At 32.1% G+C, this 26821-nt stretch overlaps 2 protein-coding genes across 2 annotated transcripts in view; both read right to left on the reverse strand.

Moving 5' to 3' along the window:
- Window positions 1-1407: 1407 nt before the first annotated feature.
- On the reverse strand, window positions 1408-10895 carry LOC107441311 (uncharacterized). The gene is made up of 2 exons (XM_016054523.3): window positions 10659-10895; window positions 1408-3123 (listed from the first exon to the last, which is right to left on the reverse strand). The coding sequence occupies exon 2, from the start codon at window positions 3103-3105 to the stop codon at window positions 1813-1815; it is 1293 nt and encodes a 430-aa protein (XP_015910009.2). The 5' UTR covers window positions 3106-3123; window positions 10659-10895; the 3' UTR covers window positions 1408-1812.
- Window positions 10896-17216: 6321 nt separating this feature from the next.
- LOC107438000 (uncharacterized) overlaps window positions 17217-26821 on the reverse strand; it is a 28190-nt gene continuing 18585 nt past the window's right edge. The window contains exon 2 of the mRNA XM_043053673.2: window positions 17217-19909. Within this exon, the coding sequence (XP_042909607.1) occupies window positions 17386-19893 (2508 nt within the window). The 5' untranslated portion in view covers window positions 19894-19909 and the 3' untranslated portion in view covers window positions 17217-17385. The remainder of the gene's footprint in view (window positions 19910-26821) is intronic.

Here is a 26821-nt window from a genome sequence, read left to right on the forward strand (position 1 = left end):
ATTTGGAGGTTTAGCATTGCGTCATGGTAAATGTTATTCCTACTAAGTGGAAGTAGTTGTGTTTTTTTTATATTACACCCAATTGGCTTGATTTAAAAGTTATTCAATTCTTTTTAAAATTGCCCATTTGGTTGAGATTTTTCCACTAAGATTAAAATTATCTAAAATGGGCGTATAATTCTCAATCATAGCACAAATTTTTATAAACCGATAAACCTTTGGAAATATTAAATAACTGATTGCAAACGCTTTTCTTCCTGTTTTGCACGAATTTTAGAATGACCATAGAGTGCGCTGGCTACAGATAGACAACAGTTCACCAAACAGTGAAGAACAACTGTAGCAAACTCACAGCAGTTGTGAAAATAATAACTTTCTTCGGAAATAAAACGTTTTTTCATGTGCCAATGACGATCGAGTTTTACACCGTTAGCGTTCTCACAGTTCACTTTTTAATATGCTAGTAAAAAAACAGTTTTCTAAGGTTGTTGTCAACTGTACTTTGAATCTTCTTCCACTCTCAAAGGTTTTCATAGCTGCCACTTCAATGAAATCTCTAAAATTTAAAAGCTTGGCAAAATCGATCAATGTTGTATGATAGTAAAATGTTGCATGATACTAAAATAAGATCTTTTCAAAAATATCTCTCAGAACTTTCTTCCCCCAGTAGAAAAGAACTGTGATCAACTCAATCTTGAAATCAAAACAAAAATATCCCATTTAATCAATTATGATTTGTACGATCTTTAAATAATAATAGTTAAAATAAGAAAGGAAAGTGTATTTAAGTAAACTGGTATTCAGCACCACGTTTTATATAAATATATATCAGGTTGTGGAATCTTTTTTGTTTTGTATTCTTAGTTTTTTAAGTGAAACCTAATAAAGAGAAATTGCTATCTTCTTCATCACAATATAGACATTACTTTTTAAATGTTTAAGTGTCATGCAAGTCTGGTCAACTGAAAAGACTCTTTCTTACTGTCACAACATGTCGACATACGAAAAAGTTGAGAAGCTTAAAGAAAATCTCTCATAATCTCCTAACTTCATCAATTTCATAAATTTTGCGTTCAGAAAAATATTGTTAATTATAAAAATAAAATAAAAAATTTGTGGAAAACATCAAAAGTGGCCTCTAATGGCTTTCTTTGACTTTTTATACAAAAAAAAATCCAAAATGTGTATAACATTGAGAATCAGTTATAAAAAATAAAGGAAAATAAATAATTGATGGGTTTAGCGATGAATAGATAAGCTACACTACTTTCTAAGATAACACATTTACATCGAACCGTCTCTTAATATTGTTTCCAGATAAATAAGTAAAAAATCCGGAACTTCCACCAAGTAACACCACAATAGACACAAAAATCATATTACTAGCATCAAAAAACAGTGTCGTGAACAATTTGAAAATTTGGTTTATTAATAAATCCTTTGGGTCCTTTATAATTAAGGATCCAATACTTTGTACCCTTTACACTTGAGGCTCTTTCTAACATTAAAAAAAGAACGCAACCGTTAAGAGTTTACAAGACAAAACCCACTGTTTACACAATTACCATGTAATGCATAGTGACTATTTAAGTGGTTACCAAACTTTATTGAAAATAAGGCAGATTTTCGCTTTAAGTTACAAATCGGGCACGAACTTTTATAAAAACCTAATACATAACAGAAGATATTTACTCGCACAGTACAACACGTGATTATTTAATCAAAAACTCAAATAAGGGATTTTTACTTTTCAAATTATCTTCACGTTGTTCAGTTCACTAATTGAAATTAACAGTTACGTTGTGGAGGATTTCACTCATTAGCGGTTTCCTCTGCCTGCTTAACCGTGGAAGCTTTCTCCTGTTTTTTGTCCGACATCTTTTTCATTCTTTTATGATGCTTGCTAGTCAAATGCTTCTCATAATTCAGAGAACTGTAGCTTAAAAAGTCACACAACTCACAGTAGTGCTTCTCGGGATTGGAAACAATTTCAACTTCACAATCATCAGAACTATCGGTGTCGTCAGTTCCGAAACCATCCAGCGAGGAGTCACTTTTAGTTTCACTCGCTTCGACACCAGATGGCGTGAGGATTGTGCTGACAGTTCCATCGGTTTTGCTAACATTTTCGTCTTTTCCATGATTGTTCGATGACGAGGGAGACATTTTTTTAGACGCTTCCTCGCCGTCTCTAACTTTATGTTCAACTTTTCTAGCCGAACGTTTTTTAACTTCTTCAAACTCCATGCGCCGTTTACACCTACAATCCGGGTTCTTTTTCTCTGTGACGCTGCGTAGCCTAACACCTCCCATTCTTTCTCTCTTGATAAGTGACTCAACTTCTTTATGTCTGTAACATAGTTTATGTTCAGCATACTTAAAACTCGTCACCAACCAAAGAGAGCACATTTGGCAATAATACAATGCTTCAAGTGAATTGCTGAAAGTTTTCGAGACACTCCAACAGGATCCAGCATTAACGATATCAACTTTTTTAACGATGTGGAAGAGTTTGTTCAGAAACTGCTCCGTCCTTCTATGGGACTGATTTTCCAAATGTTGCGTGTAATAAACGGGTTCGCTGAAGTGAATGTTACATAATTCGCAGATGAACGGTAACATTCCGTGAGCGACTTTATAGACATGCTCACCGAAAGCACGGTCATGCCCTTTCTGTTTGACGTTAATAATTTTGCTCATGAACATTTGTGTGTCGTACTTTGCTTCCTTAACTGAACAAAGTAATTCTTTCCTTCTAATAACGGTTTTAATTACAAATGCTAAATATTTATGACTGTCGCTCTGGATGTGTTCCTCTATGGGTAGAAAGCCCCTATAGCTGCACAAATAACAGCAAGAATGCGGTGGGAATGAAGGACTAATAGTGCTGGGATTTTTATCTTCAGCATCAAAAGGAATACCCGTGGCTAGTGTCAGGACGGAATGTACATCAGTCCCAATGTGTTCAACGACATCAGTGACACTAGAAAATGCTTGTGCGCACGGCAAGCAAAAGAAATGAGAGTATCGATGCATGCCACTGATCCCATGACGTATTAGATCCTTCAATTTCGTAAACTTTTCATTGCAGATTTCACAATTCATTTTCTTCACGACAGATTTCTGAAATTGAAAAAAAGGGTTGTAATTATAGATTTACTGCGAATACTACAATTTTAAAAAATAAAAATTATGTTTAATAGCCAAAAAGTAGTTTAATTCTAGTCATACGTAAAACGAAAAACGTAGAATACATCACTTTCGGAAAACGTGGGATGGGGATTTCCGGTGGCAATAGAAGTTTATTACGTAAGTGATGCTTTCTACGTTTTTCGTTTTACGAATGAAAAATTTTAAACTATTTTCTGCTTTTTGCCTACTGAAAAACCTATTTTTTGTTAAAAATGCGCCCGATGTGCAATTTATTATAATTACTTTTCTTAATAAATATGGAAGTATTAAAAATATTTATAATAATTTAAATATTATTAAATGTTACACATTGTTTATAGAAATTTTTCATTTTTTTTTAAAACCAGCTATGTAATGTTTACTATAATATTATTAGAATGCAACTTTTAAGGCAATGACTTTGGTCTTCTTTCTTTGTTATCCTGCGCACATCTTTACTGCATCTTTCTATTTGTACCTTTTTGCCTTGCCATTGGAAATTAAAAAAAAAGAATGCTTCAAACGATAACATTATTGATATAAATATTCTTTTTAACTACTAAACTCAGCGGCGCGAGAGCCCATAAAGTGCAAAAGCCTACTATGCCCATCTCAGTTTTCTTGACCTTGTGCTCTGGGGTGCAGGAGCAGATGTTCCGGTCAGGTGGTCAGCTGAAAGCGGAACTCCCAGTGCTCAGCTCCCAAGCATGCTTGGTACTCATTTATCGACCCACTGAAGGGATGAAAGGCTGAGTCAACCTTGTCCGGCCAGAGGATCGAACCTAGGACTTGTGGCACAGGAGAGCGAAGCGCTACCACTCAGCCACCGGGCGTCTAAATAGTCTTTTAGTCGTTTAAAATCTTTTAGTCTTTTAGTCGTTTTCAGTTTTTGGAAAAGTGGCCACGTGTTATAAAAGGTGCCACTGTTAAAAAATGTTACAATTGACCACTGGCCAGTTACAAAATTTCCTAATTTTGCTATTTTCCACCAAAATACTTTTGATCGTGTACAAATGGTTTAAACAGGGTGCGTAGCCAAATCCTTTAACAAAAAACAAGCACTTTTTAAGCACTCAAAAAATATTTATAAGCACTACATACATTAACAAAATTCAGAATAATTTTCAAAGACTTTACAGGATCGTGACAAAATAGCTAGTTTCTTACAAAGAACGCTTTTCTTGTTTATATTGCAATGATCGAGAAATTTTTCGGTTCGATATCAAAAGGTGGAAAACGAAAACTGAAATTAAGAATATCTTGCAAAATGCAGCAGAGTTGCACATGAGAAGCAATAATCTCAGTATATGCACATGCGGACTCGCAAGTATTTCATTAATCATGTAAAATGATTGGCGTTTTTATACGCTATGAACCAACGGTACACCAAAATAGATTGTGGTTGAATAAATTGAGAATAACGTTGAATAGAATAAAGTAAAAACCACGCTTTTGCATAATACGAGGAGAAAATCGACAAGGATAAAGAAGAAAAAATCTCATTTTCGAAAAGGGAAAATTAAGCACTTTTTAAAAACGCCCCATTGAAAACTCACCTTTAAGGGCTTTTAAAAACGAAAATCAAAAATAAGCACCTTTCAATGCTATTTAAAAAGCCTACAGACCACGTACTAACTACATTTGTTTATTAAATATTAATAAAGGTATTAATTGATATACATAAAAATTAGGTGAAAATTATGACTAGTTAGTGTATAAGTATTGAACTGAGTTTCATAATGTTTTGTAAATACAAAATTATAATATTTCGTATACACAAAAATTAGGTGAATGACGAATAGCCAGNAAAAAGTCATGAAGTGAAATGTGCAAAAACGATAAGCGCATTTTCGCTGCGAATTCATAAACGGTCATTTGACCGGTTATGGTTATGTTATCTGGAATTCCGGAAAGATAAGGATTTCTAAAAATAGAATTCGTGTGCCAGTTTTTCTAATTTGGATTTTTAAAAGAATGAAAATTTATGAGCATTACAGATAATTATTATAGGGACTGAAAAATAACGCTAAAAAAAATATTAAATTTTAAAACTATAAACAAACTTTTTCTGTAGTACTTGTTTGCTCATCACTTAGGATAATATTAATATCAGCGAAAAAGTTGCACGGTTTAGTCAAGATTGTCTTAGTTTCAAGTGTTATTAAAAGACAATCCAATTCATTTTTCACAAAAAAAGATACAACTTATTTCTTTAATATATTGATTTTTTATAAATATAACGTAGATTAAATAAAATATGAAACTTGTGAAATGTTGTATATGGATAGTCTATATAATAATTTTGACAAAATAGCATAAAATCAAACTAATAACCTCTATATGAATTTTTATTATTTTGCTACGTTTGATTTAGTTACTTTGTGTTAGTAAGTGCATTTAAAAATTTATATATATACATACAGGGTGCATAGCCAAATCTTTCAACAAAAAATAAGCACCTTTTAAGCACTCAAAGACTTTACATGATTATGATAAAATAACTAATTTCTGACAAAGAACACTTTTCTTGATTATATTAGCCATTATAAAATGATCGAGAGATTTTTCGGTTCGATATCAGAAGGTGGGAAACGAAAACTGAAATTAAGAATATGTTGCAAAATGCAGCAGAGTTGCACATGAGAAGCAATAATCTCACCGAACTCAGCTCAGTATATGCACATGCGGACGTATTTCATTAATGATGTAAAATGATTGGCGTTTTCATACGCTATGAACCAACGGTACACCAAAATAGATTGTGGTTGAAAAAATTGTGGATAGCGTTGAATAGAATAATGTAAAATCCACGCTATTGCAGAATACGAGGCGAAAATCGACAAGGTTAAAGAAAAAAAATCTCATTTTCGAAAAGGAAAAATTGAGCACTTTTTAAAAACGCCCCATTGAAAACTCACCTTTAAGGGCTTTTAAAAACGAAAAATCAAAAATAAGCACCTTTAAGCACTTTTTAAAAACGCTACGCACCATGTTTGAATGGTAAACCTTGAATATGCGAATTAATTAATGCAGACTATATTTGAGGTTTGCATATGATATTTGATATTGCAGATTATATTTGAAGTTGCAGAATATATTTGAAACACAAAATTACAGATTTTAAAATGACTTAAAATTACAAATTTTAAAATAATGATGTATGTATAACACAATTCAAAAATTATTCGACTATTATAAAATAAAATAATAAAAAATAATTATCAAGAATTTTTTTCCATGGAGTTATCTTTGGATAAACGAATTTAATAATTTTAAAAGTTTTCATTTAGGAAAAAATAAAATTTAAGGGTCCAAGCTCTTTTGACCAAACGAGTCGGGAACAAGTTTAAATTAACAAAAAAAAAATTGAAGTCTATTCAGAGAAAGCACAGTGCTTGATTACATTATTTAAAGCATCAGTGTAAACTAACTTATTAACAAGCCATTAAGATTAAATCCTAGTTTGTTAAACATCCCATGATTAAATCAAAAATTGTTCAAGGTGTAACATGTTTTTTCCCCTTTTCTTTCTTTTATTTTTCTGCAGTGTACATTTTTCTGTACCCCTTCAAAATTCCACTATCCAAAGTGTTGGTATTTCCCAGTTAGCGTCCACGAAATTCAAAAATTGGCGTAATCTTAAGGTGTATAAACTGTTTAATCATATATATACAGTGGGTAAAAAAAGTTTCCGTACGGTCACTAAATTTAAGAATAAATGAGCATAATTTGTAAAGTATTACATTTTTTCTTTAAATACTGTCTATATGTGTTTAGTATAAGTCTATAGAAAAAGATTTTTATAAATTTTCATCTTTACAAAACAAGAAAAGCATATTATTTGCAATATCTAAGGTAAATTGAAAATTGCAGTGCAAAAAAGTTTCCTTACGCGTTGCGCTAATTCTTTCTAACGTGTTTAAAACAGGCCTGCAGTAAATCTTTGACGTTAGAAAGTTAATCGTTAAAATTGATCGTCTCAAAATGGAAGTTCTTAGAGCTATTCGGAACTTAGTGATTAAATTGCGAAAAGATGGATTATCCATGAAAAGGATTAGTGAAATGACTAAAAAATCGAAGTCTACTGTGCAATATATCATTGAAAGATATCGTAAACTTCACTTGAGGATAGAGATCGTTCTTGGAGGCCGTCCAAATTAAATAGCGTGCATAAAAGAAACATCATATGCCAAGTTCAAGGAAATCCACGAATTAGTGCACCGCGGCTTGCAGCTGATTTAATGGTTAGTTACAACATTAAAGTCTCAACTCAAAACGTGAGAAATGTCATTAAAAAAAAGTGGTTATCCTGGGCGTGCGGCCCGGAAGAAACCCTATATAAATTTGTGCAACAGGAAAAAGCGCCTCGAGTTTTCAAAGAAGCATGTAAGCCAGCCATTATCTTTTTGGGAATCCATTCTTTTTACTGATGAATCAAAATTTAACATTCATGGGTCAGATGGCCGAGTTATGGTGTGGAGAAAACCAAACAAACAAATGCTAACTAAGAATTTATGCGGAACTGTAAAGAACGGTGGTGGCTGTGTTATGGTGTGGGGGTATATGAGTGCTTCTGGAGTAGGAAATTTGCAATTCATCGAGGGAACTATGGATCGATTTGGATATCTGGATTTTCTTAAATAAAATGTGTTATCCAGCGCTGAGAAACTATCTCTTGGAACTAGATTCACTTTTCAGCAAAACAGCGATCCTAAACACACCTCTAAGATTTGCCAAGAGTGGTGCCTTAAACAACAGCTTCATAGCCCTCCCCAGTCACCCGATTTAAATCCCATCGAACACTTGTGAGAAGAAATTGGCCGACTACTTTAGTAGGGCCATTAGTAGCATTTGGTGTAATATTTCTCCAGAAACAACAAAAAAACTTGTAGGGGTAATGCCAAAACGTCTAAGAGAGGTGATAAAGGCCACTGATCATTAAATGCATTTTTGTAAATGTATTTTGCATTTTGTAAACTTTTTTCGTGTGCTAGGACACCGTACGGAGACTTTTTTGTTCCATGTTTACTGCATTTTTCGAGTTTTTAAGATTTATTATTTAATTTTGTCAATATTATCATCCTTTTAATATGAATAAATATGAAATAATATTAGTTTTAACACATTTTTAAGTTTTCTTTTTATCATTATGAATTTTGTGTGACAAATTAAACTTTGATTTGCATTCGTATCTGCGTACGGGGACTTTTTTTTTACCCACTGTAGGTAATATATTAATAAAATTATGCATGAATAAGCTATTACATAAAATAAAAAGCTGAAATGATATGCTTCATTAGTAAAATAAGATTGATAGCTTGGAATCAATATCATATTCTAGTTCTTGGATCAATTAGAATTTAGCCCTTATTACCTTTTTCATCATACGCTTTTGAACAGTTAAAAAAAAATTCTCGTGGGATTTCAGATTCGCTCTTCTTTCTTTTGCTTTTCTATAGAGGAAGAAAATTAAGTTTCAAAATAGCTAGTTAGAAGATGAAAGATCAGATTTCTTTAAATAAATAATCCCAGGAAAAGGAAACGATTAGATATTACTTGATTATTAACTTCATTCGCTTCAAAATTAACAATAAGCTTGTTTCAAGTGCTCAAAAACAGGCGTCCATTGTCAAGACTTGCCAGATGTGAATGAGAAAAAACAAAAAGAGATTTGAAATAAAAAACGGAAAGTTGCTAACGAAAAAGAAACAAAACTAGAAAAACTACAGTAAACGAGAGAGAAAAAAGAGAAAAAACAGAACAAGAAAAACTACGGTAGCCGAGAAGGGCGAATCAGAGTAAAATGCATTTCCAGGAGCCATGGAGAGTCGGGAGGAACTTATGTGGTTAACGAGGGAATCGGCATTCAAATGAATAAAACAAGATTCCAGGGTATCAAGATATGATATGATTAGGGTGGAAGTTATTTTGGCACTGTCGAAATTAAATTTATGTTCAAGATTCCAACAATGTGCAGCAATTGATGATTTTACGAATTCTTGATAACGAACATAATTATCGTGTTGTCTAATTTTTTTAGGTAAACAGGCCTAAAACTGACTTTAAAACCCAATGGTAAACATGTTACTTTAACGGGGTTTTTCCCATTTTGGTTCCAAAGTTATTTTTAGGTCTGTTAGCAAAATGAAATTTAAGTCTCCTAAAGATCCTATTAGATTTAAGAATTGCTGAGCCATTTACCACATACCTTAAAAATTCGACCTTGAATACATCAGACAAACGAGACATGCTTTAAAATTTAGATTTAGTAACACAATAGATACGTCTGTTATCAAGATTTCGAAAAAACCATCAATTGTTGCACATTGTTGAAATATTGGGCATAAATTCAATTTCGACAATGGTAACATTACTTCCATCCCAGTCATATCAGCTCATCTTAATACCCTAGAAATCTTGAATTATTCACATGAATAATGCTTTTCTTGTTAACAACATTAGTTTTTGTCCACCTCTCCATAGCTCGTGGAAATGCATTTTACCTTAATTTGCCTCTCTCGGCCACTCAGGTTTTTCTTGTTCTATTTTTCTCTCTCGATCGGCTAATATGATTTTTCTAGTTTTGATTCTCCAACTTAGTTTTCTAGTTTTGGTTGGTAACTCTGGGTTTTATATTTCAAATCTCTTTTGTTTCTTCTCATTCACGTCTGGCAAAGTCTTGAAAATGGGTGACCGTTTATGAACGCTTAAAAGATGTTGGCTGTTATTTACAATTTGTATGCTTTTGAAACTAATGAAGTTTTTAACCAAGTAATAATAAATTTCTTTGCCTTTTTTTTTATTTCTTGTTTTTACTAAATAGTTTTTTTATCCATTCATTTTTCAAAAAATTATTTAAGGAGTGAGAATTATTTTAAATTAGTTAGAAACAAGATATTTTATAACTCTTAGTAGTTCTGGGAAAAAATTTATTCCGAACATTAAAATTCTCAAAAACCGTAATTTATAAAAATACATCTCAGTCCGAATAGCAAATTTTTGTAATTTTGAATGCCAAGTAGTATTAGAACATGGCGATGTGCTCCAAGCACCCAATCATTTAGATCATTATAAAAGCAAAAATTTCATTCTGCTAAACTTTACACGACAGAAGTTCAAAATAAAATTTTACTATCTATGAAAATCAACACCGCTGACTGAACACTCGGTTACTAAAAATTATTGATAAATCGAGATTAGATGGTGATATTTCTATACAATAATAATGAAGGGACATTTAAATATTTAAAAATAAAAATATTTTTTAGTCTTATGCTGAATTTTTAAACTTGCATGAAAAGTTTTTCCAAAACAAAATGCATCCAGAATCCAATTATATATAGAAAGAAACACATTAATCAAAGAAAATGCTTATCAAGAAATATCGCGTTTACATGATGATACTATTTTTTAGTATTGCAGGATTACGAAACAAAACATTTTAAAATACAACAAACATAATTTCTAGCCTTAAACTAAATACTTACCTTTAAACCTTCACAATTAAACAAAATAGAAAAACGCAATTGCAAAGATGATGATGATGACTGACTGACGGAGATTTTTGGAGCTCTTTGCAGTATTTCGCTTATAGCTCGCTTATTGTAGAAAGAGAGGAGATAGGATGAAGTTTACAGAAGATGATTACCGTTAAGGAATTGACTGTAGCGTGTGATTGTCTGAAGTATCAATCAGTGATGAGAAAGACTGATGGATAATTCAGACAATCACAGACTACAATCATTTCTGCGATTCCTTAAAGCAAAGAATAATTAATATTATTGAAAGTAAAAACAATAAATATTTTTCAGGTAAACTAAATTAAGCCTTACCTATTGAAACGCAGAGCTATAAGCGATAAGCAGAGAGCTCGCCGCACTTTATTTCATGCTTATGACAGCAAATATTTGTGGATTTCCTTCTTTTATTTGAGAATTATGTGATGGGATTAAGATATCTAATAAGAAAGAGTAGAGTACTTTCTGTCAATTTTTTACAACGTTTTTATCCAGAACTGTATTATATCTAACAGCTTAACTATAAAGATCTAGGGAACGCTACCAACCTAGCAATAATAAAAATAATTGTCTTTCATTTACTCGCTATAGTGTTCGTATCGATAATATTTTGCAATCAAAATTTGACCTGAAAAAAAAAACACTCAAATTTTAAACAAAAATTCCGTGCTCTATGACAGTGTGAGCTATAATTATTTTCTGATGGATATTATTTTCGGATTGCTGTATTAATCATCGTTTATCACCAAAACAAGTTTGTCATCTATCAAAATTCCGACCACTTTAAGGTCAGCTAGAGCGCTAAACTTTTAACTGAAACTCTGTAATGGAAGACATCATAAGTTTCAATAACTTACTAATCTCTAAAAAACAGAATTTAAAATCATATTGCCGCCAATTTGAATTTATCATCAATCAAAATTCTGTCCACTTTCTAATTAGTTAAAGCCCTTAACAACAATGCAAAGGCCGGGATAGCCTGATCGGTAGGGTGCTGGGCCCATGCCAGAGAGTTCAAACCCTGCCGGCCGAAGACTCACCGAGTAGTAAAATGGTGACTGATGCACGTTAAATCTGTCGAGTCGCAAAGTCCTCCATGCTCCCATAACANAGAGTACTTTCTGTCAATTTTTTACAACGTTTTTATCCAGTACTGTATTATATCTAACAGCCTAACTATAAAGATCTAGGGGGCGCTACCAACCTAGCAATAATAAAAATAATTGTTTTTCACTTACTCGCTATCGTGTAAAATTTTGCAATCAAAATTTGACCTGGAAAAAAAACACTCAAATTTTAACTAAAATTCCGTGCTCTATAGCAGTGTGAGCTATAATTATTTTCTGATTGATACAAGCTGTATTAATCATCATTTATCGCCAAAACAAGTTTGTCATCTATCAAAATTCCGACCACTTCAAGGTCAGCTAGAGAGCTAAATTTTTAACTGAAACTCAGTAGTTTACTAATCTCTAAAAAACAGAATTTAAAATCATATTGCCGCCAATTTTAATTTTATCATCAATCAAAATTCTGTCCACTTTCTAATTAGTTAAAGCCCTTAACAACAATGCAAAGGCCGGGATAGCCTGATCGGTAAGGTGCTGGGCCCATGCCAGAGAGTTCGAACCCTGCCGGCCGAAGACTCACCGAGTAGTAAAATGGTGACTGATGCACGTTAAATCTGTCGAGTCGCAAAGTCCTCCATGCTCCCATAACAAATCAATACCTCTGGGGATATTGGATAGGAGATCGATCGTTCTCTGGTCAAAAATTACGATCTGTGGATGAATGAATGGGTTCGTCTTATAAACGGGTATGACGTGTGAGTGGCTGAAGACGAATTCTTGGCCGTAGAACTGAAAAACAAGAAACGCACCCTCTGCCTTAAATGTGCTCGGTTTCACCAAGCAGGCTTGCTAGTGTGGCAAGTAGAATTAGAAACAACAACAATGCAAGTTTCAATCACTTCTTAACAGTTGCAAGCAAATATTACTGTATTATGTCAAATTGACGCCAATAGATATTTCGACTAGTTAACGTGATTAAACTTGTTTCATGACAGCTGTACACTGAGTTTCAATAGAATCCTGGCCGTTACTAAAAGAATCGACCGCCATAATATCGCCAAATGGAATTTCTTGAGAACAAAATATCCGATCTTTTTCCGATCAACCAACTACAGGGTTCAAATTGTTGCTGTTCATCAGTTCTAAACTACAATGCAAGTTTTAATCGTTTCCTGACCACCGCTAGCAGAATTTACCGTTATTTCACTAAATAGAAATTTCGACAACTTAAGGCAATCAAATATTATCTACAAATCTGTATATGATGACAATGGTAGAATCAACGAGCGCTACAGATGGAATCTATTGCTACATTATCGCCAATCGAAATTCAAATCACTTTTAGACTTGTTAGTGTTCAATCTAAATCAAAGCTTTCTGTTCTGTGCTAAATTTTTCCAAAAATTTCGAGGATGAGTTTTGTGAGTTCTGGCGCTGGAAGAAAGTATAACAGGGTGTATAGCCAAATCCTTCAACAAAAAATAAGCTCATTTTAAGTATTTTTTAAACACTCAAAAATACTTTTAAGCACTATATACATTAACAAAATGCAAAATAATTTTCCAAGAATTTACACGATCATGATAAAATAACTAGTTTCTGACAAAGAACTTTTTTCTTGATTATATTAGCCACCATAAAAAGATCGAGAGATTTTTTTGGTTTGATTTCAGAAGAGATTTTTTTTGGTCTGATTTCAGAAGAGAGGGGGAAATGAAGCCAGAAATTGAGAATATCGTGCAAAATGCAGTAGAGTTGCACACGAGAGTGCAAGAATCTCACCAAATCTAACTCAGTAGACGTACATGCGGACTCTCAAGTATTTTGTCAAACATGTAAAATGATTGGCGCTTTCATACTCTACGACCAACGGTACGCCAAAATGCATTATGTTGGAATGAATTGTGAAAAACTGAATAGAACAATGTGAAAACCACGTTTTTGCATAATACGTGGCAAAAATCGAAATGGTAAAAAAAAAACTAAATTTCGAAAAGGGGAAATTAAGCACTTTTTAAAAACGCCCAATAAAAAAAAGTACCTTTAAGGGCTTTAAAAAACGAAATCGGGAATAAGCACCTTTAAGCATTTTTTAAAACCGCTACGCACCATGTATAAGATTGTCCTCTCAAGGTGAACCGAGTTTGAACAGAGCAGTTAGAGTGGTCTGGAGCTTTAAAAGGCGTTTTGACGTTAACTGGGTTATGGGAAGAATGTCTGCATATGTGATATCTATTGATCTTGTCTGGATTCGTGTTCGAAGTCATGCTATTAATCCTAGGACAGTAAAGATCTGGAATGGAAGCTTTTTTTGTAAGATTCCTTGCAAAATTTGCACTAAACAACTGCATTTGCGTCTGTAGAGGTGACAATGGGGCAAGAATCTACTAGAGGGTGCACGATTGTTTTTTAATTTGCTTCAGTAGGTTGTTGATGTTTTACGTAAAATTTGTTACACCGTTACATAATTCTTCTAGTCGAATCTGGAAAAAAATATCAGATGCGTTTTCAGTGCTGTTTGACATCAGGCAATCATCTTCTAAGAATAGTGCTTATGTCTGATGACATTACAAATTGTCACCTAAACGTTACCGGCAAACTTAAATACCACTCTATCGTCAATCAAATTTTTGACTTCTTCCCCAATAAGCTCGAAATTTAACTAGAACTATGTGACTGGTGTTATTATAAGTGACAATTGTTTCCTAAATGGTTCGCCATTGTATCACCAATCGAAATTTCGAAGAATTTCCATAATTCAACCCAACAACTTCTTGTCAGGCCAAAAACAATAAATGTAGGGCGCATCGATTAGTTAGGGAATTATTGAGTCAACGAATCTAAACACTGAATCAACAAGGAAACTAACTACTGTTTCGTTAATTTTCTGTTTTAGCAATTCACTTATACACTGACTCATTAATTGGTTGATTTACTCTTTCATATATTCACTTATTAACTTGCCGATATATTTACTTCCAGTTTCTCGAATTTTTAGTTCATTGATTTGCTCTGACTTGTTGAGCAAATCTGAGCTTGTCTACCAAGTTTTGACAGATATCAGCTATTTGAAGTAATACAGATAATTTGGTGAAGAAAACTTTAAATTTGCGTTACTATAAGGCAAGACAATTTAAAGGAACTAGGAAAATGCAATTTATAGGTTATTATTTCCATTTCATACTATATTCGAATAGTTTAGAAATACTAGGAAAGATGAAAATATCACAAAACTAGCATTGGCAGAAAAGAATGCGGATTGTTATTGATATACAATCGAATTTCAGAAAACAGATACTTCTGTTAACTCTGCGTGAATACAGAACTTAAGATACCTCCGATGAAGACCTTACTGAATATCTCCACTTTGTAGATTCATGTTTAATGTCAATACAACGATCATATTAAAACTCAATCGTATTTCACTAACGAAAGTATTTTTCCAGCTGGATTTATTAAATCTATAGCAATGTTATCTAGAGTGCCTTAATTGAAAGAGTTTCAGGCAATAAGTTTAAGCGCACCTAATTTTTAAAATTACGATCTGTGTCAACCGTCGACTAGTAAAATCAATCTTAACACGTTATCTTTGTCGACAACTGCCTGGTGTTTCTAAATTCACTAAAACTTAACTTAATATCCCAAGTTTGAACTGTTAAATTTTACGACTTTTACTAACATAATTAAGATAAAAAGATGTTGATTCAAAAAGCCAAATATTGAAGGGAGAACAACCAGACCAGAAATAACCGCTCGCCACTTTAACAAAAAAGTAGTGACTAAAATTAAACAAGCAACCGGTCGGATGTCTATTTTTTCTCATCGTATTCATTTCAAACACACTCTCATTTTTTAAAAATTGTTTAATGATAGAAGTAAATCAATGCAGAAAAACCCTAAAAATCATCAGAATTAAAATGTTCCATTGCCTCTATTTAAAATTTTTCTTCAGAAATCATCAACTTGTGATGATTGATGTGTAGGGAGAAATCTTTAACAATTCGCATATTTCAAAGTTATGATGTATACACATAAAAATATTTTGCCTCCCCAAAATATTTTTAAATGAAGTTCTTAAAAGTCAATATGTTTAACTAAATTTTGTCTCATATTTATACTTTTAAATTAACCTTATATAGCCGTAGATGACTAGAAGGAAATTTTTAAAAATATAAATTAATCCAAGTAAAAAAAAAAATTCGCAAAAAGTGGCTATCAAATAGGACCTATCGATATCGGTCACTGACTCATTAGGTTTAAGGAAAAAGTGGCATCCAAGTTATTAGTCTACCAGCCACCAACTGAAAATTAAAATTTTCATATTAAAGAACAACACAGTAAAATTTTCAAAAAAATGATATGAATTCTACATTTTTCGATAATTTATCTTTATAAGATTATTGCACTAAAATATTGAATTGATTTTTTGTAAAAATGTAAAAGTTACAGCATGGTATATCGAGCAAGCAGGGCGCGCTGTAACATGGATTTGCTCACTCGAATTTAAAAATTACTTTTATATACTATTAATTTTAGTAAAATACTATCATTTTAACTTTTCTGTTGAAATAATATGTTTAAATTATGAAAGAAAAAGAATTAATGAATGGTACTTTCAGTATAAATAGTTGAAATTGCAACTTAGCTGTAATAACTTTCGATGAAGGTTTCAAAGGGTTATAGGCAGTTACAGAACAATTAGAAATATATGTTGGACAAACAGAGCAAGAATATGTTTAAAATGAAGATTACCGATGAATTTTGACAGCTTCTCTAGAAACATTTTTGTGTCAGATGAAGATAGACCGACAAGAAAACAGGCTGCACTAGCACTTGTTGAAACTGCTGAAAAAATGAAGCATCTTATGGCCCTCATACTGATGCATTATAGTTAGTTGCAAATTTTGCATGGATAATTGATCACGTAACCTTAAACGAAGTTTACTTAAAACAATATTTCTCTTACTTGCGTCTCTCTAACTAGTACAATTATCAACTTCAAATTCTGACAAAATATTTACAATGTTGTTTTCGTAGCATTCAGGGAATTTTTAATTAGATTGACTGGTTTTGAGTAGTCGAGAAAATGTAACTTAGATTGCGTAATTTGATTTTTTTTTTAAACACAATTAATTTTCTTTAAATTTTTGTATTTGTAACGTGATAAAATGAAGATTAAAATATGTACAAGATAAAAAAAAGTATTAAGTTTATCACAATCCTTGCCTAATTCATTAAAAAATTCTTTTTTACACGCTTCTATTATGTTGCTTTCACTTTATTCTTTAAATCAATTATGTTAAAATCTGCATTAATATTCGTAAAAAATGAAATGTTCTGATCACAATAAGGAAAAAATTAGTATTCAATTTTTTTCATCAGGATAACAACGAACCCAGTTGAATATATTTTTCTTGTTCTTATCGTAAACATACTGAGACAAAATAATTACACAGAATTGCTGCAATAATCTTATTTTAATGTATCATTGCTATTATTCAACTAGAATAATTTAATTTCAAGCCTGTTATTCAATTCGAATAATTTTTACGCACTTGATGAAAATCGAAGTTAAATTGTAATTTTAAACATATCAGAAATTTTTCAGACGTGACAAAAAAAGTTAATTAGTAACGCATTACAGCAACTGAAACAGGCCTCTGCCTCAAAACATACAACAACCATTTGTTTTTCTTGTGTATTGCACTATTCAAGTGAAATTCATATTCTTCAGAGCTATGATTAAAAATGTCACATAATTCACAGTTGTATTGCTGTGGATGTGAATTGCCGTATGTTTCTAATTCCTTTGTCTCGAAGCCCACCTTCTTGTTTATCAACCTTCTCATTCTTTTATGTCGCTCCCCTATCAAGTGCTGGTCATAATGCATGGAGCTGTAGCATAGAAAATCACATAACTCACAGTAGTGTTCTTCACACAAATCATCATCCCTGTCTTCAACACTAAGTCGGAGGCTAACTATTTTACCGTCTTCCAACCGAGAAGGGGAATTTTTAGCAGCTTCACTAGTTTCAACACTTAGCGTAGTTGGACAAATTTCAAGTGCATGTTTTTGAAAATGATTTTCAGTTTCACTGACTTCAATATCAAGAGTGGAAGGGACTTTACAAATAGTTTCTAGAGCTTGGTCACGGAGATTATCCTCCGGTCGAAGAGGAGGATTTTCATCAGTTTCAGCACAAAGCTGTAGGGAGGAACTTCTCGTAGCATCACAAGCGTTAATTGCATGTTTTTGGAAATGATATTCAGACTTCATATTTGGAAATGATACACTGACTTCAATATCAAGAGTGGAAGGGACTTTACAAATAGTTTCTAGAATTTTGTCAAGGAGATTATCCTCCGATCGAAGAGGAGGATTTTCATCAGTTTCACTAGTTTCAGCACAAAGCTGTAGGGAAGAACTTCTCGTAGCACCACAAGCGTTAATTGCATGTTTTTGGTAATGATATTCAGTTTTACTGACTTCACTATCAAGAGTGGAAGGGACTTTACAAATAGTTTCTAGAGCTTGGCCACGAAGATTATCCTCCGATCGAAGAGGATTTTCATCAGTTTCAGCACCAAGCTGTAGGGAAGAACTTTTCTTAGCACCACAAGCTTTAAGTGCATGTTTTTGGAAATGATATTCAGTTTCACTGACTTCAATGTCAAGAGTGGAAGGGACTTTACAAATAGTTTCTAGAGCTTGGCCACGAGGATTATCCTCCGATCGAAGAGGAGGATTTTCATCAGTTTCACTAGTTTCAGCACCAAACTCTAGGGAAGAACTTCTCGTAGCACCACAAGCTTTAAGTGGATGTTTATGAAAATTATCAACCCTCAAATTATCACTGACTTCAATATCAAGAGCGTAAGGGACTTTACAAATAGTTTCTAGAGCTTGGCCACGAAGATTATTTTCCGATCGAGGAGGATTTTCATCAGTTTCACTACCAAGCTGAAGGGAAGAACTCGTAGCAACACAAGCTTTTAATGAATGTTTTTGAAAATGACTTTCAGTTTCACAGACTACAGAATCAAGAGAGGAAGAGTTTTTATAAATAGTTTCACGAGCTTGGCCACGAAAATTATCCTCCCCCTTCTCCATCTCGTTCATTATCTCTTTACGTTTTGCACACTCCGAAGAGTAATGGTCCTTCGAATGTGATTGAGAATTTTTTAACTTCTTAGAAGCTTTTTCACCACAACAATCACTGACGTCATTCTTATTTTTCCGAGAGTGTTGCTTGATCGTTACTAGTTCTTTACCCACAGAGTGCTGACCATGCTTTCCAGTTACAGATTTTGAATAATGGTCAGTAACAACACGATCCATCGTACTATCACCCGTTTTCTTCTTTTTGGATTGTTTCAAAAGTGACCTAGCGTTCTCATGCTTAATACTTTTCCTATGCTGAATGTAATTAAAATGTGTATCAATCCACATACAGCACACTTCACAATAATATAACGGTCTGAGTGAACGATTAAACGTTTTTGTGGCATTCATATCGGATCCAGCTCCAATAACATCGATTCGTTTTGCTATACGGGATATTTTCATCATAAACTGCTCCACTCTAATATGACTTTGATCTGCTAAGTGCTCATTGAGATATTCCTGTTTAAGGAAATGAAGATTACACAGTTCACAAACGAATCGTGAAGAACAGATATAAAAGGATCTTGTGTCATCAAGAGGAGTATTACGCTTTGCATTGATCATTTTGCATATGAATGATCTAGTACTGTAACTATCCCGCCAATTAGAATTATATATCTTTTTACTTGTGATCATGGTTCTCAAAAGCCATGCCATATATCTATGGGTATCAGTTTTCAAATGGTTATTATTTGGAGTACCATCCCGAGAACCACATAACAGACATAAATTATGCGGGGGAAAGGAAGCGCTCATAAAATCAGATCTATCTATTGTATCAAAACGAACACCTGTGGCCAGAGCCGTGATGGAATGTTCTTTACTTGCAATGTGTTCTACAACCTCAAACACACTGGGAAGGGACAATGCACATGGGGTGCAAAAGAATTGAATATGCATCTCACTAGCCCCGTGTCGTATTACGTCTTTTAATCTCCTAAACTTCATAGCACATATTTCGCAGTTCATTTTTTCAAATTGAGTTCTGAAATGAAAGATATTAAGTTGTAATCATCAAAATCGAATAAGAACAAGTGTGCAGATAGAAAAAAGTTTTAATATACATTACGTAAACAAAAAAAAGGGCCACCCTTGAATAACTTTTGATCTAATTATCGGATTTTCACGTTTTGGGACTCAATCTAAATATTTCAAAGGGTCTCAAATACGTTAATTAATTAGCGCAGACAATATTTCGAGTTACGAAATCAGATAAAAAACCTACTTTCTCTGAATATTTCCTTACATAAATTGAATTTCTCCTTTTTTCGCATATTCGGAATTTTGGAACCCTAAAATATGGTCCCTATAGCTTTTGGTCAGTAAAGCGGCCTAAAGTTTGGATCCCTTAATGTTAATTTTATTTCTGCACATTTCGCCATATCTTGAAAACTTTTTAAACAAATTGAAAAATTAGTGCACAGAATTATAAAATTCGCCTATCCAAACTTAATTCCATGAAAAATATTACTTTTAATAAAAATTTATTATTTTATTTAACAAACATTCTAAAACGTTTTGAATTGTAAGGTATAAAAATTTTTACACCATTTTAATATATGTATAGGCACGATATGTAAATTTTACATTGCAAAATTTGAGGGAAATAGGTGGAATAGTTAACGAGAAATCGAATTTTAAGCCCGATTTTGCTCAAATTAGTTTGCATAGACTACTTAAGATTGCATTCCTTAAAATGACGGGGGCGGGGGGGATTTATACCTTTCAATTCAAAAGTTTTTTGACTGTTAATACACAAAATAATAAATATTTATTAGAAGTTATTTTAATTGTGACAAACAAATTATAATGACGATAACTGCGTCCAAAAGCTTTTCAATTTGCTTAAAACTACGCAAATCGTTTTCGAGATATGACGAAATACTCAAAAAGTAAAATTTACATTAAGGAGTTCAAACTGTGAACCGCTCACCTGACAAAACTATTGCGGTTACCCCCCTATTTTTTGATGGCCAAAAATCCAAATCGGTTAAAAAAAAAAAAGAGGTATTTTTATTCAGAGAAAATAAGTTTTTGTGTCTGATTTCGTATCTTAAAATATCGTCTACCCTAATTAATTACCATATTTGAGATCACCCCCTCAAACCTTCAAGATTGAGTCCTTCCTAGAAAGAGAAGATCCGATCATTAGATCAAACGCTATTCAAAGTGGTCCGTTTTCTATTTTAACTGTTTGGCATGATATTGTGCTTTGGGACGCGTAACGCGGAAAAGTTGAAAATAGGCAGTCAATAAATAATCAGTCCATCATTTTAAATAACACGATCAGTCTGAGTACAAAAATTAACCCAAAAATAGCATTAAAACAATATACGCACTATAGCTCATGAGACACTCCAAAAAATGTAGAGGAGACTCGAAAAAAATTTACGACGAGTAGTTTTGTAATGTGCAATTTTCATCTCAAATCGCTAAAAAAATATTTCTGCAACTGAACAGTAAAATTGTCCATTAAAAATAAATGGTAATTAAAACTTATTGAAAATCTATTATTCAACTACAATTCTTTTATATAAGCATAATCATTTCCTATTATTTGTTGTCTTTCTTTAGACAACCCAAAGTTAATATTTCATTTTTAAACATACAATGCACATATCATTCAGTTTTCAATGATACTTTTTCTACCTTAGGCGAATATTATTTTAAATGATTTAATCAGCATGAATAGTACAAAAAAATATGTTATTATCTTTGAAAAAGATTACTCGATTTCGGTCTCTAATTGCAACTGATTGGCAATTATTAAAACAAACAGTAATTATTAAAACAAACTGATTATATTTGTTTTAATAATTACTGAATCTATTAATAATCTCATTTTATGTACGATAACCTTAAATGGGGGATTTATACTATTTAAAATAGGGGACTTGCTTATAGTAACAAAGGACCCGTAGGTTCCTCAGTCTAACGGAATCACTGTCACATGTGTTAGATATATCAAAGTTTCCTTACATTTTAATAATTATTTATCTAGATATCGTTTATCCAGATATCGAAGCTTCAGTTAGTTATAAGAACTAGAAGGAAAACGATAACGGGATATTATTGAACGATTTACTTAAGGATAAAAAATTATCAAATATATTATGCTATCCTGTTAATACAAGCAAATTCTTTTTTCCAACCAACAATTCATTTTCCTATTTCATATCATCCGAAATACCATTAGATAAAAAGCTGCTTTACACATTTTTTAAGACCTTTACAATCCATCACGAATTTACGAAGTTTGCATACTGAAAAAGGAAGTTACTTATATAGACACCAAAATTCTAACTTACATTATGTCGTACAAAACTAAAATATAGATAAGACATTTTCAGAGCTTACACTTCAAAAATCGTAAGATAAAGCGCATGCCATATTTCATCTTTATATTCAATTTAAATACGAATTTTCAATGCCAAATTGTATGGTGCCTAATCAAACGATGTTAAAAACCGTAAGTTAAAAGTTACGTTTTGAATAAATAGCTCTTCTCAAAAAAGAAATTAACAAGCTAGCATTTAACGAATAATGAATCTAAATATTATAGACACTGAAATTCTTAACTTACATCATATATATATCGTATGAAACTAAAATATAGATAAGACATTTGCAGAGCTTACACTTCAAAAATCGTAAGATAAAGCGCACGCCATATTTCGTCTTTATATTCAATTTAAAGATGAATTTTCAACGCCAAATTGTATGGTGCCTAATCAAACGACGTTAAAAACCATAAGTTAAAAGCTACGTTTTGAATAAATAGTTCTTCCCACAAAGAAATTAACAAGCTAGCATTTAACGAAATTGAGGACATATCTGTTCAAAAAAATCCATTTCTTAACCATGGCGGAAATCAAAAACATCTAAATTGCCCACCAACGAAAAATTTCAGAAAATAATGAAAAATAAATGCAATTCAACTTACCTAAAACACAATATGCTCGTTTACTTTTTAAAAAAAATAACAAAAACATGTCTTGGATATAAAAAAAAATTACACAAAATTATATTAATAATTTTATTAGTTTTATTGATTACAACTTGAATTACAAGCATGAATTTATTCTCATGCATTCATTAAATTACAACCCAATTGTTTTAAGAAAAACTTAAAAATCGTTATAGATTCGAACTTTTCTATTAAAAAAAAAAAACAATGGCAGTCAATATGAGCCCCATACATGTGCGGAAAGAGTTTTGCCCAATGCTCAGTTTTCAAAGTAAACGCAACTGAAAAAATATTAACCTACATAAATATATTCATTTAAGAAATAGGGCGATAACTTGAGAAAAAATTAACCGTAACTGTTTTAAGTAAACAAAATTATAATCTAAAAATAAATATTTAAAAAAAATTACAGATCAACATTTTCACATAAACAATACTGTAGAATGGCAGTTAACTTATAGTAGTTGAAACAGACTACGAAAGAAAACCTATGACCTTGAAGCATAAATTGGCCACTCAAAAGTAAATAGGCGGCTTCCTTTCTTTCAACTAATAATCAATCGATAATGCTACAGATTTAGCATAAAAATATTTAGAGCTGTTATGTCAGTGAAAGTCACAAACGCATTCAATATAACGTTAAAATTAAATTGCAAAATGCAGGAGGTATTAACTTAAGATTTCAAAAAATCTTTTTGATTTTATCATTTAGAATTTTTTGTAATGAAAATATTTTTGATTAAAGAAAATATAAAACAATTTTAGTTCAGAGATTTATTTAAAACTATAAGTAATTTGCTTACACTAAAAAAATTATAAAAAATTTAATTTACCAACAGAGAAAGTTGAATATCCGTAATAATTTAATTTGATTCAGAAGATTAAATCTACATAACTTCCAAATGATCTTAAAATTAAAAATAACACACAAATACTTTTGATTTTAAATTTTTTGAGAATAGATATCGTTTTATTTTACTTTAAAATAATTAAATTATTAAAAATTCCTATAAAATCTGAATCTATTTTGACCTTCAAAACAAACTATTTTTTTCTGCCACTTTTATCCGTAAAAGTTCTGTACCCTTTATAAGCAAAATTTCAACTTATAAACTGAAGCTAGAAGGGGCCTATAGTTAAAGAAAATATTATCCTTTTTAATATCAATTCAATTTTTATTCAATAACATACCAAAATGTAATATAAAACATAAATCTCCGTAACATAATAGGTTAAATGAAATTAACTATTTCAATGCTATCCTACCAACCATTTTCTACATTTTAAAATTATGTAAGTAAGCTATTTTATGTGCACTAATTACGGTAACATAAATTTTAACATTCGTTAAATAAATAATCAACAGATAAATATTTTCTAGCGAGATAAATTAGCTGAAAATGTTAAAATATTGATCATTTTTAAGCACTCAACAGAGGTAATTTATTTTAAATAATAATAATTAACTAAAAAGAAAAAAAAAATTACATTAAATACTCATCAGCAAAAATATTAATAACTTTAGAAGTTAAAAAATATTTTAACAAAATTACTTTTAAACAAAGCAGATTTTCAAATAAAAAAACAATACAGCAGTTCAAATATGTTAGCAACTCAAATATCAGGTTTTCTTTCATAAGCACAAAGTACTATTATTAACCCTTTCCCTATCATGATCTCCATTTGGAGATAAAACTTCATTGCTAAAATTTAGAAGGATGATTACTCCAGGTTTTCTACCTTTATCTTCAGAGCTCTCCCACACAAAAATAAAAAAGAGCGGCAAAAATTCCTTCGCTAAAGCGTCAATCAATCGTGTTCCTATTGTTATCAGAGCATTTGGTAATCACTATATTGAAAGAACATAATATGGTAAACAAAGAAAATCTGCTAAATGCAAAACAAATGCAAGAAAACAATGCGACTCTTGCTATGTTGAATTGAACATAGAATATTTTGAACGTCGCCATTGCAACTAGATAGCATCAGCCATAATTACCATTTGAGATCGGACATAAATTTGAATGTTTTTTTTTTTTAAATGTGAAGCATTTATGAGAAGAACATGTTTTTTTTCTCGTAATTTAGATGCAAACTAACAGCAATAAAATAAAAAACAATGAAAAAAGTTAGGCAGCTAACGGGTTGAATTGAGATATTATATTAAGGTGGGATAGTTATTGTTTTCTAATTCAAATTCAAGGATCTTAGATCACATTTAGGCGCTTGAAAGGAGAGTTAACACTTTGTTTGCTCTCAAATAGGCCTCTGCTTCAAAACAAACAACAGCCACTGGTTTCTTTTATGCATTGCAGTATTCAAGTGACAATCATATTTCCTATAACTTGCACTAAACACCTCGCATAGTTCACATTTATACTGCAACGGATGCGAATTGCTAGATGTTTTACATGGATATGTGTCAGCCTGAGTCTTACATTTCTTGTTTAACAATCTTCTCATTCTTTTATGCTGTTCACCGTTCAAGTGCTTGTCATAATGGAAAACACTATAGCACAAAAAATCACATAATTCACAGTGGTGTTCCTGTGGAGCAGATTTGTCACCAGATCCGCTATATTCTGAACTGCTTTCGGTTTCATCATCTTCAAGAACAGGCGAAGTTGGTTTATTTCTTTGTTGTTTTTGCATAGTAGCGTAGTAACGGTGACGCAGCGTCAATGCAGATTTTTCGCCACCACTTTTTGGATAATATTTCTTGACATACTTGTGCTCAGCGCTCTCCAAGTGCTGTTTATACTCCGCGTAGTTCAAGCACAGAATATTGCATAAAACACAATAGTTAGGTGGTGTACAATTATCAACTTTCAAACTGGCTTGCGCATTCATGTAAAATTTTAAAAAGTTTTTATCCTCTTTTGACAAGCTATTTAAGAACTTTTCGATTTTTATATGCCCTACATCTTTCAAGTGACGGCGATAACCTGTAGCACCCCAAACAGTGCACAGTTTGCAGTATTCTTTCGAACGATATAAGTGGCTATCCCTTGTATTCTGAACACCGCTCAAAGTAATAACTTCTCCATCCTTCTTGTTAGATAGTTTAGTAAACAATTCTTGAATCCTTTTGTGAGTGATATTCTTTGTATGTCGAACATATTTAACAGTTGTTTCGACCCAAACACAACATAATTCACAATAGTATAAAGGCGGAAGGGAGTTACTAAAGGTATCTGTAACTTCTACATCAGATCTAAGACCTATGTATTCCAAGTCTTTCACAACATCAGATATCTTGCTCATAAACTGCTCCATTTTTTTATGACTTTGATCCTCCAAGTGCTGTCTATAATACTCTATCGCATTGAAGTAAACATTACATAATTCACAGTCAAATGTATCGTTGTAAGATTCAGATTCATTTGAATTTTTAATCTTTTTGATGCTGATAAATTTATTTATAAGCTTTTGAATATCCTTATCAGTACAATGCTCATCAGAACAATATATCTTTTTGGAGCTAATAATCGTTCTCATAAACGACGCCATTTTGATATGAGTAGATTTCTTCAAATGCCGATTATGTGGGTTGTCGTCTCGGAAGCTGCATAAAAAGCAACAATATAAAGGGGGGAATGGAGCATTGAGATTATCAGAGGTTTCGGATTTGGTATCAAAATGAATATCAGTGGCTAGTGCCATGATAGAATGTTCTTCAGATCCAATGTGTTGGAAAACGTTCGTTATGTCATAAAGCGGCAATGAGCATGAGATACAAAAAAAATGAGAGCACCGATAACTGTATTTTATATCATATATATGCTGCATAAAATGGTTCACCGTCGTAAACTTCTGCGCACACGTATCGCAATTCATTTTGTAAACTGAATTCTGAAATGAAAAGAAAATATTTTTTTAAATATAATATGTAGGGTCCTTTGGGGCTAATATGAAACAAAAATCTTCAGT

The sequence above is a fragment of the Parasteatoda tepidariorum genome, chromosome 2 (assembly GCF_043381705.1).
Source record: "Parasteatoda tepidariorum isolate YZ-2023 chromosome 2, CAS_Ptep_4.0, whole genome shotgun sequence".
Classification (NCBI taxonomy): domain Eukaryota; kingdom Metazoa; phylum Arthropoda; class Arachnida; order Araneae; family Theridiidae; genus Parasteatoda; species Parasteatoda tepidariorum.